Source organism: Erpetoichthys calabaricus, chromosome 15, assembly GCF_900747795.2.
Source record: "Erpetoichthys calabaricus chromosome 15, fErpCal1.3, whole genome shotgun sequence".
Taxonomy (NCBI): Eukaryota; Metazoa; Chordata; class Cladistia; order Polypteriformes; family Polypteridae; genus Erpetoichthys; species Erpetoichthys calabaricus.
In genome coordinates, this window is record NC_041408.2 from 60,635,392 (window position 1) to 60,651,654 (window position 16,263).

General features: G+C 37.5%; 1 protein-coding gene across 3 annotated transcripts in view; it reads right to left on the reverse strand.

Moving 5' to 3' along the window:
- thbs2a (thrombospondin 2a) overlaps positions 1 to 16,263 on the reverse strand; it is a 93,948-nt gene that overhangs the window by 16,355 nt on the left and 61,330 nt on the right. For all 3 annotated transcript variants that reach the window (XM_028821005.2, XM_028821004.2, XM_028821006.2), the window contains exons 15-17: positions 15,603 to 15,762; positions 8,520 to 8,638; positions 4,699 to 4,933 (exon numbers count right to left, since the gene is read on the reverse strand). In XM_028821005.2, coding sequence (XP_028676838.1) covers positions 4,699 to 4,933; positions 8,520 to 8,638; positions 15,603 to 15,762 — 514 coding nt within the window. The remainder of the gene's footprint in view (positions 1 to 4,698; positions 4,934 to 8,519; positions 8,639 to 15,602; positions 15,763 to 16,263) is intronic.

Consider the following 16,263-nt stretch of genomic DNA (forward strand, 5'->3'; position numbering starts at 1 on the left):
GAGTTTGCAAAAAGGCACCTAAAGGACTCTCAGACTGTGAGAAACAAGAGTCTCTGTTCTGATGAAAGGAAGATTAGTGTTGTGTCTGGAGGAAACCAGCCACTGCTCCACCTGTGTGATACCATTCCAACAGTGAAGCATGCTGGTGGCAGCATCATGCTGTGGAGTTGTTGGGAGAGTACAGAGATATTCTTAATGGGAACCTACTCCAGAGTGCTCTACACCTCAAACTGGACCAAAGGTTCACCTTTCAACAGGACAATGACCCTATGCACAAGATAAAGACAACACAGAACTGGCTTAGGGTCAACTCAGGGAACATCCTTGATTTGCCCAGTCAGAGCCCAGCCTGGAATCCAAAGGAACATCTCTAGAGAGACCTGAACCTAGCTGTCCACTGTAACTCTCCATCCAACCTGGCAGAGCTTGAGGGGATCTGAAGAGAAGAGTGGCAGAAAATCAGAAAATTTATCAGGCGGAGGGGTGGCTCTGAGGCTAGGGATCTGCACTGGCATTCGGAAGGCTGCCGGTTCGAATCCTGTAAATGCCAATAGGGACTCTGCTTTGTTGGGCCCTTGAGCAAGGCCCTTAACCTGCAATTGCTGAGCGCTTTGAGTAGTGAGAAAAGCGCTATATAAATGCAAAGAATTATTATTATCCCCAAATCCAGTTGTGCAGTGCTTGTCACGTTATACCAAGAAGATCCCAGGCTATAATCTCTGCCAAATTTGCTTCATCTTAATTCCAAGTAAAGGGTTTTTATATTGGTGTTGATATGATATTTCAGCTTGATTTTTGTTAATAAACTTGCAACAGTTTCTAAAATCTTGTTTTAATGTAGTCAATCTGGGGTATTAACTATTGTTTGATGTGGGGAAATACTGAATTTAAATGATTTCAGGACAACGCTGCAACATAGCAGAATATGTCAGAAGTGAGGGGGTCTAGGTCTGAATAATTCCTTAATCCACTACATATAAGACAGATTTTACTTTGATTGTGTTTTTTAGGGAATTTGGAGGGATAGCAGCTAAAGCTCGTTGATATATGTATCTTTTGTGCATGCAACAGATACAAAAAGCTGCCTAATTTACTGACAAGTCCTGGTGAATATTTTTATGAGCCCAAGAGTCAAAAAGGGATACTGTTGCTGATTTTTTCATTTGGTCCAACCATTCTTCTGTAATAAATATCTGCAACTTACAAGAACTTTCTAAGACATTTAAATCCATCATGTAGCTAGGTACATTTTGTCAGAGACATTTTAAAAAGCACTAATAAATGAGTTCATGTCTTTAAAGTGAAACACTACACCCTGCTACCACAGGCCTGAGGAATGCCAGTAATGTCATGCTTGTTACAAATAAACTGGGACCTCAAGGTTATAGGGTCACGGGGAAACAGGAAGAGTTTCTTAAGTGTGTATAGGAATGGCTTTCATGCAAATATAACCTCTGAGTAGTTCTGGGTACACAGTCCTGACAAGTATTTGTCTGCAAAGTCATCTCTCCTGTTAAGGCATTGCACTTTCCTACTAAAGCTCCTTTAAAGGAAGCTCCCAAGCTGGAGCTGTGGTTGCTTTCAGGTTTCATGTAGGACAATTTCTTCCATTAACTGATCTCCGTGCATTTGGACTGTTTGCTTTAATCTATTAAATCAGAGATAAACAACATTATGCTTTTTTGAGAGCAGAAATTTATGATTTAGTTTACAACATTTAATATGTAGGAATACCTTAAATGATTTATGTAACACTTTTAATTAAGTGTTCCTCTCTTCATTTACTATATTGTATCACAATTAGTTAACTGTCTTAATAAGTTCCAAAGAGTTAATGCTTCATATTAACAGCTTTGTATGAACATCTCAAAGGACTGCTTCACAGATATTTGGAATAAAAAAGACACACATTTTAACAAGGAGCTCAAAAATATTTGCCATTTCGCACAAAAGAGCAAAGCAGTTGTTAGGTATGTAGTGTCATTAGGATGACCTCCAGTCTAACGAAGCTGTAAATAGCAAAGTGTGTAAGTCTCAAATGCCTGCTTTACAACCACTTAGAACGAAAAAGATACAAATCTTTACAAGTAGGGTGAGTAGTGTCATCAGGGTGATCGCAAGCTTAATAAAGGTAAGATTTTAGTTAGAGGCAGGATATTGTCTGAGGTAAGGGCATTAGTTTAAAACGGAAAATCTGCTACACAGTCCCTTATGGCTACGTTTTTTAAAATAACAAAATTAATCTAGTTGATTTTTACTTTCTCATATATGAAGTATAGGGAAAGTATTGTAATTGTCCAAAGATTCGATGTTGAGATTTTGATGAATCTCGATGTTTCAGACCTCCCTGACTTTCTCGTATACCAAGTATATGGAAAGTATTGAAATCCTCCAAAAATTCCATTTCGAGATTTTGATTAATCTTGACACTTTAGACCTTCCTGAGTCTGACAATACAATTTTTGGAATTATGTCTGTGTTTCTGTGTGTATACACGATAACTTGTGTACGCTTTCACTTAGGTGAACCAAATTTTGCATACAAGTATTAGGTACAAAACGTAGATTTCTGTCAACTTTTGGGCGATTTCTGTTAACCAGAAGTGGTGCTTTACCTTTTATTCATGCAGCTGCAGAGTCTGATTTATTCAACTTTACTTTTATAATAATTGTTCAATATATTATTAATTTGATTCGATGTGTTGTTGTTGGTTCTTTAATGTACATAATATAAAAATATAATCATTGTCTTGCAGTTTACTCCTGAAATATCCATCCCCATATTTGAGTATATGGGAAAGTCTAGGGGAGACCACTCCCAATTTTTATTAACAAAATGAAGCAAATTCCCTAATTTTAATCCATTTCATTTAAAGAATGTATATAAAGCAGATAACTTTTACAGTAGCCTCCTTCACACAAACAATTTATAGAATTTACACGTTAACTATTCTCCAAATTGTCTTTAGTTTTCTTGTTAACACATGTCAGGACAATGTAGTAATGTTTTGGGTCAATGGGGTGTACCTGTAAAGTTCCAGGTAAGGGATGGAAATCCTAAAAAGTTAAACAAAGGTTTGTATGACAAACATCACAATTGTGTACAGTACCTACGAAATAATCAAATTTTGAGGATGTATGCTGTGTTCATTCTGTTTATTTATGCTCTAGAATTCCATGATACATTCAAAGAGATAAACAACTGAAAAAGCAAAATTTGAAGAAGCAAGGGCCAATGATATTTCCTTAACTGCCGTAAAAAACAGTAGCCATGCAATGAATTGCACACATCTGTATCTAGTGATGATATAGCTTAACAATTCTCTCCTTTAACTGGAGAAAAAATGTTTGTTATTTCAGAATTTGCTCAATTAATCAATACCTTCTAAATTTCTAACTTCTGCAAAGTGATCAAAACTTGTTGACTTGTATGCATCTTTACTCAAGTCTTGTATGCGTAATTCACTCTCATTGTCAGCACTAGTAGTGATCAATACTCAAAGAATTCACTTCGCCTCAAGTTGGGCAAAATCACGGAAATGTTCAGGAAGTCAATAGGGAAGAGGAAACCGAACCAGTGTCAAGTAGGTTATAATGGTGCAATGGTCTTTTAACTGTCCCTGAGGGCTAAGGAAACTTCTGCCAACTATAACGGACTGATTGTTTGTGGCCAAAAATGTGACGTGAGCTGTGAGGCAGTAGCGCTAAAAACTGCACTATTGCGCCTCCCTGAGATAAAACTAATAGAATAAAATATCAGAACAGTAAAATTTCTCACGAACAGGTCCAACAGGAGTAGAAGACATGAATTCACTGCTCACATCTCTTGAATGCAATAGTCCAGTTTGTCTTTTAATTTTCTCTGACATTTTTACTTGTTCACTGTCGCTTATACCAAATAAGTGCAACACCGGATTTTTCACTCCTTCCTGTTTGCACCTTGGGTAATGCTATTAAAGGGGTAGGCTCATGTATTATGGACAGATCACATACGAGTCCATACAAAAAGACATTACTTTTAAAATTGGAAAATGTCAACATGTTTTCAGATTCCATCTGCATGTGCATTTTGTGTTTAAATGTATTTCAAGTTTTCCACTACTTTTTAGACCATTATTGCAGACAGCATCATAAACTCAAGGAGATGTCCATTCCAACATTGGCTGCTACAGTTCTTGGATATTGTGCTGGTGAAGCATCATGGGGGACTGGGGAGAAAAACGTTATCTAAGCCAGCAGGATAGTGAATTTCCAGAAAAATGTTGGGCAAGCAAGGTCACCAGCAAAACCAGTAAATTTGCTGCAAAAAATGCTTTTGGGAATTTCATCGATCAACACTAGTCAGAACATCTAACATGTGGACAACATGACGATTTGTAAATGTTTCTGACTTTGTTTGCACAGTTGCTGATAAGATCAATTCCCTGAAGTGATACTAATCTTGACTTAGTATGCAGAATGTTTACATGGGCACTATAATTTACTAATTCACTAAATGCAAAAGGTTATAGCAATATTTAGCAAAAAGACAACTATAGGGTAACTGCTTTTGTATTTCAAATTAGACAAACATATTAATTATGTTGTTGTTTTCCTGCTACATTTGATTTTCTGCCCCTATGTGCCTCAATTTCACAAAAAACAAACTAATGTAAGAAATGAACTGTAATGCTTTAAAAATGTCTTTTATAAATCTCACCATCAGAATCTTCTTGGTCGGGATTGGGCACAAGTCTACAGTTGTCTCTATCGTCAGGAACTCCATCATTGTCATCATCATAATCACAGGCATCACCTTTGCCATCCTTATCATGGTCTGCTTGGTTAGCATTTGGAATATATGGGCAGTTGTCCAAATTATTCTGATGTCCATCTTCATCAATATCTTGATTATTGTCGCATTGGTCACCCACAAGATCATTATCTGTGTCTGTCTGTGTAAAAATAAAAATATATACATTTATTAGACTTGATGTCAAATTTAACTAGTACAGGGAATAACTGTGGCACCCTGGTTGCTTTTTAAACGAGCTTCGGATTCCATCTTAAAAATGTGCAAAAAGCTGAAAGTTTGTAATGTTCAGGTTTCTGTTATGTAAAAGTATACAAAATAGAATACAAAATAGAAATTTAATTGTTAAAGATATATAGACTTCAGCCTCAATTAGGTTGGCAATAAAGAAGTACAGTATTAGGGGTAAAGAGTAAGACTGCGTCTCTTTGAGGACCCCTGGAATTTATAATCATTCATTTATAACTGAGTTCATCAGTGGTCATTCTTAGAATAAGCTAAAAAGACCTTTGTCACTTCTTTCACATGTAGCACATTTGCATGTGCGTCAATAACCTCATTATTCATTATTCACAGAAATCTTTATTTTAAAATACAATGTAAACCCTTATTCCATTTAGAGAAAGCAGTTTATTGGACTCTGAGGAGCCTGATTATCTAAGGTAGATTTTTCCGTGAATAACCCGATTATGTGGCCATGTAAACCCTTAACTGGGTTACTTGTAAGGATTTTGTAGTCTGAGTGTGTGTGTTGTACTCTGTCAGCTTGCACATTATTTGCTTCGCACTCAATTTCTGCAGCCACAGCCACGGGTAGAAGCATCCACAAAATACATGTCTAGAGGCAAATGTTTGTGCGATTGCTTTATTCCTTCTTTTGGCTGAATTAATCTGTATCAATATTTTAGAAAATCGCTAAATTTGTGTTGATGAGCTGCACATACAATGCTCTCAAGAGCAGTATGATGACATGTTAAAAGTAATGTGCGCTTGGTTGTCCGACTACTTTTTAAAGCAACAAATAACCTAATGCAATACTTATTTTATTGAATTGAAAATACCTGTATTATTATTCTACCAGGACTGGTTGTAAGGCAAGAAGCACATGTTCTTTACAGGGCTCGCAATCGCACTGCCAAGCAGAAAAGATTTTGCTATGTGTATTCCGGTAACAGAAACCTATAAATAAAGTGTCGATTTGACTAAACAAATTTATAAAACACGAGAAAATTATCACAGGCACCATGCTTCCATATTCTCATTCACGGTGATGTTTAACACAGATTAATGGTGTCAGGGAATTTTGCAAAAGGAGAATTCTAGATGATTACTTTTTCATGTAAGCGCAGATTATTGAGAAATCAGGTTTCTGGCTTAATCAGGATATTCACCTTAACACAATTGTGCATGTGCATGTAAACACACTGATTTTTTAGTTTGTTTAAGTCAGTGGTGCTTAATTCTGTTCTCTACATATTATAGCTATGGCAAATCAATTAATCCTTGCTTTGTAAAATAAATACTTGATTACCACTTCAGCATTCCAAGTTCTTCTATAATACTTAAAGAAAATTAAAAAAAAATATGTTACTACTTTATTTTATTGGGTTCTAGTGTTTACATAGGCAGTTGCCAGTAGCCCGCAGTCGTACCACATGCACATGACATGTCATCCACATGAAGCTATGCATGTTTGGGCCCAGCAAGTACCTGATTGGGAGACCAACCAGGAAAAACTTGGGCTGCTGCTGAATGAGGTGTTGGTAAAGCCAGCAGGGGGCACTAACCCTGTGGTCTGAATCCCAATGCCCCAGTGCAGTAATGGGGACACTCAGCTGTAAAAATAATGCTGTCCTTCAAATGAGACCTTAAACAAATCTACTGACTCTCTGTGGTCACTAAAGATCTCTGGGCAACCACTGTAAAGAGTAGGGTATATCCTGCAGTGCTGGATAAATAGCTCGCCACTGCCAAGTAATTCTGTCCCCCTAATCACCCCCTGTCTCTCTCACCCCTTCACCACCTAACAGCTAATGTGCGGTAAGTGTACTGATGTAAAATGGTTGCTGTTGCATCATTAAGCCGAATGCTACACATTAGTGGGGGTTGAAGTGCCCCCCCCCCCCCCCCCCCCCCCAGTCTTTATGTAAAGTGCTTTGAGTAGTGAGAATAGCACTATATAAATGTAAAGAATTATCATTTTTGTTATTATAAGTTGTAAGTGCTGGAATTAGCATTGTTTATACTGAATACAAAAATAAGTATATCTCCAGTATCATAACCAATAGATGCTGCTGATTCATTGCAAAGCATAATTACTAGAATTTGCAACATGTTAGGTTTGCCATTCCTTGTAGATCCATCTTATTATATAACTTGTTCATACTTTTTTGTGTTAAAAGGCACCCTAAAAGAAGTGTGTTGCCCCACATGGGCCATCAGACATGGATATTACATGGTCATCTGTGGCAATAAATATAACGATAAAGAACTTGCTAGTTGTACTCATAAGAAGTAAAGTAGCCATTGCTGAAGAATTTAAGACTGGGATGGTCTAACAAAGTTAAGGAGTGAACCATGCCTGCATTGAAGAAGAATGATGGTATTGATGTCCCTTTAGCTTAGCAAGTTTTATTTATTTATTGTTCATCCTGTGATGTATTTCTTTTTTCCAAGCAAATGGCTGGCCAGAAAAAGCCAACTTTTTTTTTTCCTGGAATCAAAAGGAACCCTCTTCCTCTGAGCAAAGAAAAGAAAAAAGAGTGCTTTAGCTTATTAAGCTAAAGATAAATCAAGTTCTAATATGCATATTTGATTATAATTGAACTAGATTCATAAATACAGCATATCAATGTGAGCAAAGCAAAACATTTTACTTTGATCCTTCATCCTTGCAGTGTTAAGCTGTTTTTTCAAGAGCTGGAGGAGAACGATGGCTTTTTCCATCAGGGTAAGACATATTTGTTGTTGGGCACTAACTAGTAACAAGCCTGATTCAGATTTAGAGTAGAATTTAATTAATTTGTGTCTAAACAAGAGGAAATGGTTTTAAAAAAAATCAACCCACAGGTTACATTTTACACTCTTAATCATGTTGCATCAGACATTTGAAAAAGCAAAAATAAATGTATTGCTGAAAGCGGGGACAATTTCTATCAATTCAGATTCTTTTTTCTGTTATCTTACTTTTTTTTTGTTACAAATGAAGCAGATATGAGTTTCAGTAATTTTAGATAATCCTGAAGGTATTAAAAAATCAATTTGAAATATAGATTTGTGCTGAAGCATATCTTTATTATGTAGCAAAAAAGTAGTTTAAGTTTCACCTGATATTGTAATATTTTATTAAATATTGGGTTTACCAAAAATACATATCCATCCTTCTATTTTCTAACCCCTTACAGCGCTGGATTAATGGCAGACAGTCTTTAATGGTATCATTGATCACAAAATAGGAACCAACCCTAGGGGGGATGTTAGTCCAACCCAAAGTGCACACAACAACGCTCATTCATTTCAGGCCCACACAGACATGAATATCTTTAAAATGTAGTTTAAAACCACAGAATATCAATATGCACATTAATTGAACATGTAGACTCCACATGGACAGCAACCACCTTATGAACTGAAGCCAGGGGTCATAGAATAGTAAGAGGGTAGCATTAACCACTGTGCCACTGTACTACTGCTTCTGTTATTTAAATAATGAAACTGTGCTACTGTACCTGGTCAGGATTGTGCACCAGTGGGCAGTTGTCACACTGATCTCCCACTCCATCTAGATCTGTGTCCTTCTGGTCAGTATTGTATACATAAGGACAGTTATCATGTTCATTCAGAATTTCTGTAACAGAAAATATAGAATATCTTTGGAGTGGAATAATAGAAGCTGCTTACTGCTCATTGCATTTAGAGTATACTTCATCTAATTTCTAAATGAGCAAATTAAAAACATGTCCATGTGTAGTGTTTGATCTCTCATATTACACAGGTGAGATTCAAGAGTAAGCAAAAATAACAAGTGTTTAAGTTGCCATTCATGTAAACACTGACCAACCTTTACAAGGAAAGATTAGGATAATAATAATAATAATAATAAATTTTATTTATATTGCACTTTATATTTTAGCAATCCCAAAGTGCTACAGAGTAAAAATAGAATAATAAAATAAAAAATAAAAAAAATAAAAAAAAAAGAACAGAAGAGTCTATAAAATACTTTAACAAAATGACTTTCTAAAAAGATGAGTTTTTAGGTTTCGCTTAAAGGCCTCAGTCGACTGTGGGGCTCTCAGGTAATCAGGGAGGGCATTCCACAGCCTCGGCGCCACCGATGAAAACGCCCTGTCACCCATGCTGCTGAGCTTAGTTCTGGGGACTTGAAGAGTGTTAGGGAGTACAGAGCGGAGGGAACGTAAGGAGTTATGGGGGGTAAGGAGTTCCTGTAGATAAAGAGGGGCATGTCCATAAATGCACTGATGGGTAAGAAGGGAGACCTTGTACTCTATTCTGAATGAAACAGGGAGCCAGTGAAGGGTTTTCAGGATTGGGGTGATGTGATCATACTTTTGCACCCTCATCAGGATCCTGGCAGCGCTGTTCTGAATATACTGGAGTCTCTGGATACTCTTGCCAGGAATCCCAATGAGGAGTGCATTACAGTAATCCAGCCTGGAAGAGACAAAGGCATGGACGAGCTTCTCTGCATCTGCCAGGGTGAGTAATGGGCGGAGTTTGGCGATGTTCTTGAAATGGTAAAAAGATGACTTACAGAGATATTTGATGTGGGTGTCAAAAGTAAGTTGGGATGCCCGTTATTTATACAAATTTTATTCAAGACTCAGTAATCTTTGTAGAGATATTAAAGGGAGAGGCCACATCAGGTAAATAAACCATTTTTGAGGTTTTCATAGAGTTACTCCTCAATGATGTTTGATTCAGCATGCCACTCTTAGGGGTTCCTCAGTAAATCAATAATAGTCAGTTCAAGTTGAACGCCTGCTGACTTTCATTTTAATAAAAACGTCCTACAGCCTTTTATATTCAACAGGCAATATCCAAGATTTTAGTTGAAATTTTGCAACTGATTATACTTTTCAAAAGCAGCAAGCAAGTTTAATGAATTCAGTATGACAATATGCTTCATCAAAACTGAAAATTCAATATACTGTAAACTAGCTGTAAAGCATGTTTATACCAGAAAACTGTTCATCATTCAGGAGATGCAAAGTTTATTTTCTTGGTAGACACCATTTAAATAACTTCAACTACAACAGCAGCATTAATTGAGGTTGTTCAAATGGTATAGAGCAAGATGAAAGATGTGTTGGGGGCAAATGTCTCATTGAATTCTTGCATGCAAAAAAGGAAAAGGAAAATGTTGTCACTGGGGTGTTTTAAGTGCTGAAGATCTATACACCTGCAAGTGACCTTAATCCAGAAGTTGGAGACCAAAAAATTAAAGAATGTGCAAATCTGTAAGAAAATTGCAAAGAAATGCTAAATTCGTGTTAGCAAATCTAATAAATCACTTATTTTTGAGAAACTGTCATTTAAACATCATATAACTTAATCTGTGTTAACTTTAGGTTAGCGTGTATGAAGGAAAGTTTTGGTAATATTTTTTCAATTGAAGAAACGTGTGGATTAATACTTCAAAACAGTAATGACAATTGTTCTTTTCCCTAGGATAGGCCACTCTTGTGATGTACTTTATAGTTTTAACTTTACTTGAAATTTGTCACAAGTTAGATGGAATTCTTCTCCTCTACCTTGCCTACTTTATTTAATTAGTACACAATTTACAGGGGGTGTACTGTATAGTTAGTCAGTCAGTCATTATCCAACCCGCTATTTCCTAACACAGGGTCATGGGGGTCATGTATTGTATAACTTGTGAGAAAAATAGAATTTACACAAAATATGTTCAATGGCTATTGTACCATATATTATAAAACAATTCATTTCAACCAAAAAGCATGATAAGGAAAAAGTACAAATACAGCAGTATTGGTATGGTTAATGTAATATAATGAGAACAGATAGCTAGAATACTGTATGTGTAACCAAAAGAATGAAGACAACCAGCCATCTCTGTGGGTTCATACCGATATAATTCTCATTAATCTGAAAGAACTCACAGAGCGTATGGATTATAAATTCAATTCTTAGATATTCAAAGCTCCTCATCAACTAAAGCATTTCTAACTTTTCCCAGGGAACAGAATTTTGTGCATGTTATTCTAATTATAACATTTTGCAACAGATGAGCAAGCATGATCCAGAAATGGTCTTACATTACATAACACAAAGATAGATAGATAGATAGATAGATAGATAGATAGATAGATAGATAGATAGATAGATAGATAGATAGATAGATAGATAGATAGATAGATAGATAGATAGATAGATAGATAGATAGATAGATAGATAGATAGATAGATAGATAGAGATTGTCTGCAATGTCTTCCCTATCTATTGATAGATATGCTATTGCATATTCAATCCATCAACTAAAGACTTGTCACCAGTGTCTTTCTAAACCTCGAGCATCTTCTTTTGCTGTTCTCGGTGGAAGTGGAGATGTCACTGCAGGATAGAAGATTTGTATGTGAAAGCTGCTTTTATGTTATATGAACAAACACATATTAGTAAGACATTAGGAGGTAATATACTTATTCATCAGTGCATTTCCTGAAGGTACTTTTCCCAGTACACCCAGTATAGTAGTGACTTTAGCGATCCTTGGATGGGAGGTGAATCTTTAATACTAGGGGGCTCCGCCCCCTGCTCGCTTCGCTCGCCAACCCCTGGTGTTGGGAAATGACAAAGAGCGTGATGTATGAATGAGATATAGCATAGTGTGAAGGTGTAGATGACGCAGATAGGAAGCAAACAGTAATGTGTTTGGCACAGTGTAAAGGTTTATTGGAAAATTTCTTTGTAAACAACATTAGTAGTAAAGATGGTGTCTTGTCCTTGACGTGAACGTCGAACTTGTGAGAAGGCCACATAAAGTTGTCCATGTCCAAAAACGGGCTCAGATAGGTAGATGCCAACCTTGTCCATGGTTTGTCCTTGTGATTTGTTGATGGTCATGGCAAAGGCAGGTTTAATGGGGAATTGTTTCCGTTTAAGTGTAAAAGGTAATTGCAGGTCAGAACTTGTAAGGTCAATTCTAGGAATTAGAACAGTATTGTTAGCATGTGATCCTGTAAGAACTGTTGCTTGAATAACATTGTGTGTCATGGTGTAGACGACTAAACGTATACCATTGCATAAACCCTGTTTAGTGTTAAGGTTTCTTAATAGCATGATTATTGTTACGTTTTTAAGGCTAAGACTGTGTTGTGGTAATCCGGCTGGGTTAATAGTGTTCAAATATTCTAAGGGGAAATTAAGATGGTCATTGTCGTTATCAGAGTCAACTTTGTCAGAGCTTAGAAAGAGGTGTGCCTCTCCAGGAAGTAATGAAATGACCTGGTTATTAATGTGATCAACATTAATATTTTTTGGACATAATATAGTTCGTTGTGTTAAAAGGGGTATTGGTCTAATGAGACCGCTGTTCCAAATATCTCCATAAGTAAGTCGTCGCAGATAAAGGGTTGAGGAATTGTAATAATATCTGGGTGAAGTACATCTGTATTGGTGAGTGTACCATCTCCCAGTTGTAATAACCAATTGTTATATTCGGGATCTGGACATCGCATGTTTTGTACCAACTGTATCTTTTGAAAGCAATGCCAATTGTGTGTGTAACATTTTTTGTTCCGCGGTTTTAGAAGCGCGTTGTAGGCGCCGACGTTTATTTTTTTTTTTGATGCGGGTTCGTGTTTGTGGTCCCGTTACTCGAGCCGTCTCGTTCTGTACCCGTGATCGTGAATTCATGACTTGTTTGATCTTTATCGTTAGGAATATGGATAAGTAATAAGGAGGATCACACTCGCTGTTAATATGCGGACTGTTCGTTTCTTCGTATTATCACCAATCAGGTCTCGCGCCTGTATATGTATTATAGTCTGGTCTCTTGTTGTTTATGTATGACGTCGTCGGCGTATTTTAAGGTGGACTGAACAATAGCTGAGTGCATGGCATGTGGAGCAATAGCTAAGCACTGTTTAAAATCTCCTCCTAATAAAAGTACCTTTCCTCCAAAGGGAATATTATTATTCATCAACGCAATGCCAATTGTCTGCGTATTTTAAGGTGGACTGAACAATAGCTGAGCGCATTGGATATGGAGCAATAGATAGATAGATAGATAGATAGATAGATACTTTATTAAGTTAAGCACTGTCTAAAATCTCCTCGTAATAAAAGTAGCTTTCCTCCAAAGGGAATATTATTATTCATCAACGTTTGTAGAAGTTTATCAATGGTGTTGAATAAGTGAGTGGATGCCATTGTACATTCATCTATAATTAATAGTGTGGCAAGACGGATGTCACGTGCATTGTTACTGTTCATTTTCATAGTGGATACCGATGTTTCTGTGATTGGGACCGGTATTTTGAATAAGGAGTGACATGTGTTTTTGGAGTCAAGACATTTTTTCTTCCACGGTTTCAGAAGCGTGTTGTAGGTGCCGACGTGTATTTTTTTTTTTTCATGTGGGTTCGTGTTTGTGGTCCCGTTACTCGAGCCGTATCCTTCTGTAGATATGCAGGATATGAATGTAAAGGAGGCAGTGTAATTTGACCCTTTTGACAACAACGTGTAAATTCATTACTTGTATTGCCAGTTGTTTGTTCAGGGAAGTTAAGTGAATGACAATGATTGCAAATGACATTCATTAATCCCAATGAATTTTCATGAATAGTGGACTCATTATTGAACGCGTTGTCAGCTAACTGGCGCAATCGTTTAGCAGGTGTCTGTCGTTGATGTCCTTGATGTGTATCTTTTGCTTGTGCCGTTTGAGAGGCGCGTCGTTGTATGTGCAGTATTTGGGACGTGCTATTCTGGAGCTGTAAGCGATTTGCCTGTGCTGTGTGAGAAGCCCGTTGCAGTTTACGGCATTCATTGTTTGTATTGAGTCTTGCCCGTTTTTGTATGTTTAATATGGAGCCTTTTCTGTGGTTGAACGGTTAATAGTGCATCAGTGTAATGAGATCGATGTATGCTGCATAATTTGAACGTGTTCAGATGACGTATGTTTAATACGGACAGTTCATTCAGTAATGGGGCTTTGTGTCTCATTTCTTATTTATGTTAGTGTGGTCGTGGGTCTGAATCCTCCTTTTTGTGTATGTTTCGTGTGCTATGTCCGTAGTCTGTCCCGTTTCGTGTGCAATGGGTTTGTGTGGTGCTCGCGTCTGACTTCTTTTTTTTTGTGTGCAAGGGGCGCGTTGCCTCACTTTTTTTATCTCTGTTAGTGGAGGGGGTGTTTGTGTGTCGTGGGTCTGAATCCTCTTTTTTGTGTGCGTGCCTCACTTTTTTTATCTCTGTTAGTGGAGGGGGTGTTTGTGTGTCGAGGGTCTGAATCCTCTTTTTTGTGTGCGTACCGTTTCGTGTGCTATGTGGCGCTTGCGTCTGACTCCTTTCTTTTTGGTGTTCTAGGGGCGCGTCGCCTCATTTCTTATTTCAGTTACTGGAGGGGGGCTTTGTGTGTCGTGGGTCTTAATCCTCTTCTTTGTGTGTGTTCCGTTTTGTGTGTCATGGGCTTCGTGCAGCGCTGTGTGAGGCGCCAGCGTCTCACTCCTTTTTTCTATGTGCTATGGGCGCGGCGCCTCATTTCTTATTTTACGTTACTTTCCATCCGGTTTCCGTTGCTTGGAGGGGGGGGGTTTGTGGGGGCGCCTGCGCAGTACATCTTTTGCGTCCACGGCCCATGGCCGGATGTCCCTGCGTCCATCCGGTTTACCATTCTCGTTTAGTAATATGGATAGTATGCATATTTTATTCCTATAAGGTTGGCATTGAAGTTAAAGGAGGGTATAAGGGATATATACAAAGATAAAAACTAATAAAATGCTTCTGTATAAATGTGAGATGCAGTTAAGTGATTTATTAGGTGAACATGTTAAGTATGTTGGAGACTGGGCTGCATAAACCATAACACAGGTCAGGCATTTCATGTAAAACATTCTAGTGCTTTACATAATATGCAATGTAATGGCTTAGTCTGCAGTGAAAGAAAAAGTCATCCACCTGAAGCTAAGCATGTTTGGGCCCGGCCAGTCCTTGGATGAGAGACCAACCAGGAAAAGCTTGGGTTGCTGATGGAAGAGATGTTCGTCTGAATGTGGATCCTAATTCACCAGTGCAGTGACACTGTGCTGTAAAAAATGGCGTTGTCCTTGGGATGAGATGTAAAATCAAGGTCCTGACTTTCTGTGGTCATAGTAAAGAGTAGGGTGTATCATGATGTCCAGGCTAAATTGCCCACCACAGCCTGGTCATTCTGGACCCCTAATCATACCCTGTTTCTAACTGGCTAATTATCTCTCACCCCATCACCACCTAACAGTTAATGTGCGGTGAGCATACTGGAGCAAAAATGGCTGGCGTCACATTATTAGTGGTGGTTGTGGCTCCTCACTCACTATGTAAAGCAGTTTGAGTAGTGTGTAAAGCACTATTTAAATGTAAAGAATTATTATTATCAGTTTAGAATCCATCATATTATAAGATAAACAGTTAATATTTTTGACTTGTTACTTTTGCATTCATTTATATGTTTTTCTTGTCTAATGTTGTCCTACTGTCCAGTGAGACATGTTTACTTTCACATCTTCAGAGCTAACATACCAAAAAAAAAAAAGAGGGACTAGTTTACTATTCTAGGCACTGACATTACTTACCATCACCATCAATATCCACAGCACAGGCATCTCCTTCCCCATTGTTGTCAGTATCAATCTGGGCAGGATTGTGTTCATAGGGACAGTTGTCACAACGGTCGCCAACATCATCCTTGTCATAGTCAAACTGACGGGGATTGTATAGCAGGGGGCAGTTATCCTAAAAAAAACAGAGAGAGGAGTTAGAAAGTTGTTGACTGCTTTGACCTATGACAGTTCTAAAAGTAAGATAGAATAAAAGTAATTTTGTAATTATGAGCTAACTGTGCACAAATAACATTCATGATGAGCAGGTGTAAAACAAAACTAATCAGGTAACATTAATGTCAGCTTTCAAATGATTTGCCATGGGCTTTCCATGCCAAGTTTTAATAGCTGATTACCAGGAGGAGGGCTGTGTTGCCATCCCTCATTTGTAAAGTTTTAGGTGGGGAATTGCCTAAGTCACTCATTTGTGCGCTACTAAGTTGTGCAGACCCACATATGCATTCACCTTAGAGGGGACATTGGTTAATAGTGGGCTAACAGAAATTGTTTATTCAAAACAATAAAAAAACAGATCTTCTTTTACACCCATGATAATTTTATTTCAGTTAGTTTCAGTGTATAGAGATTTTCATTTCAGTTTAGTCTGTCTTTAGTTTTGATACTTTTTTGTTTA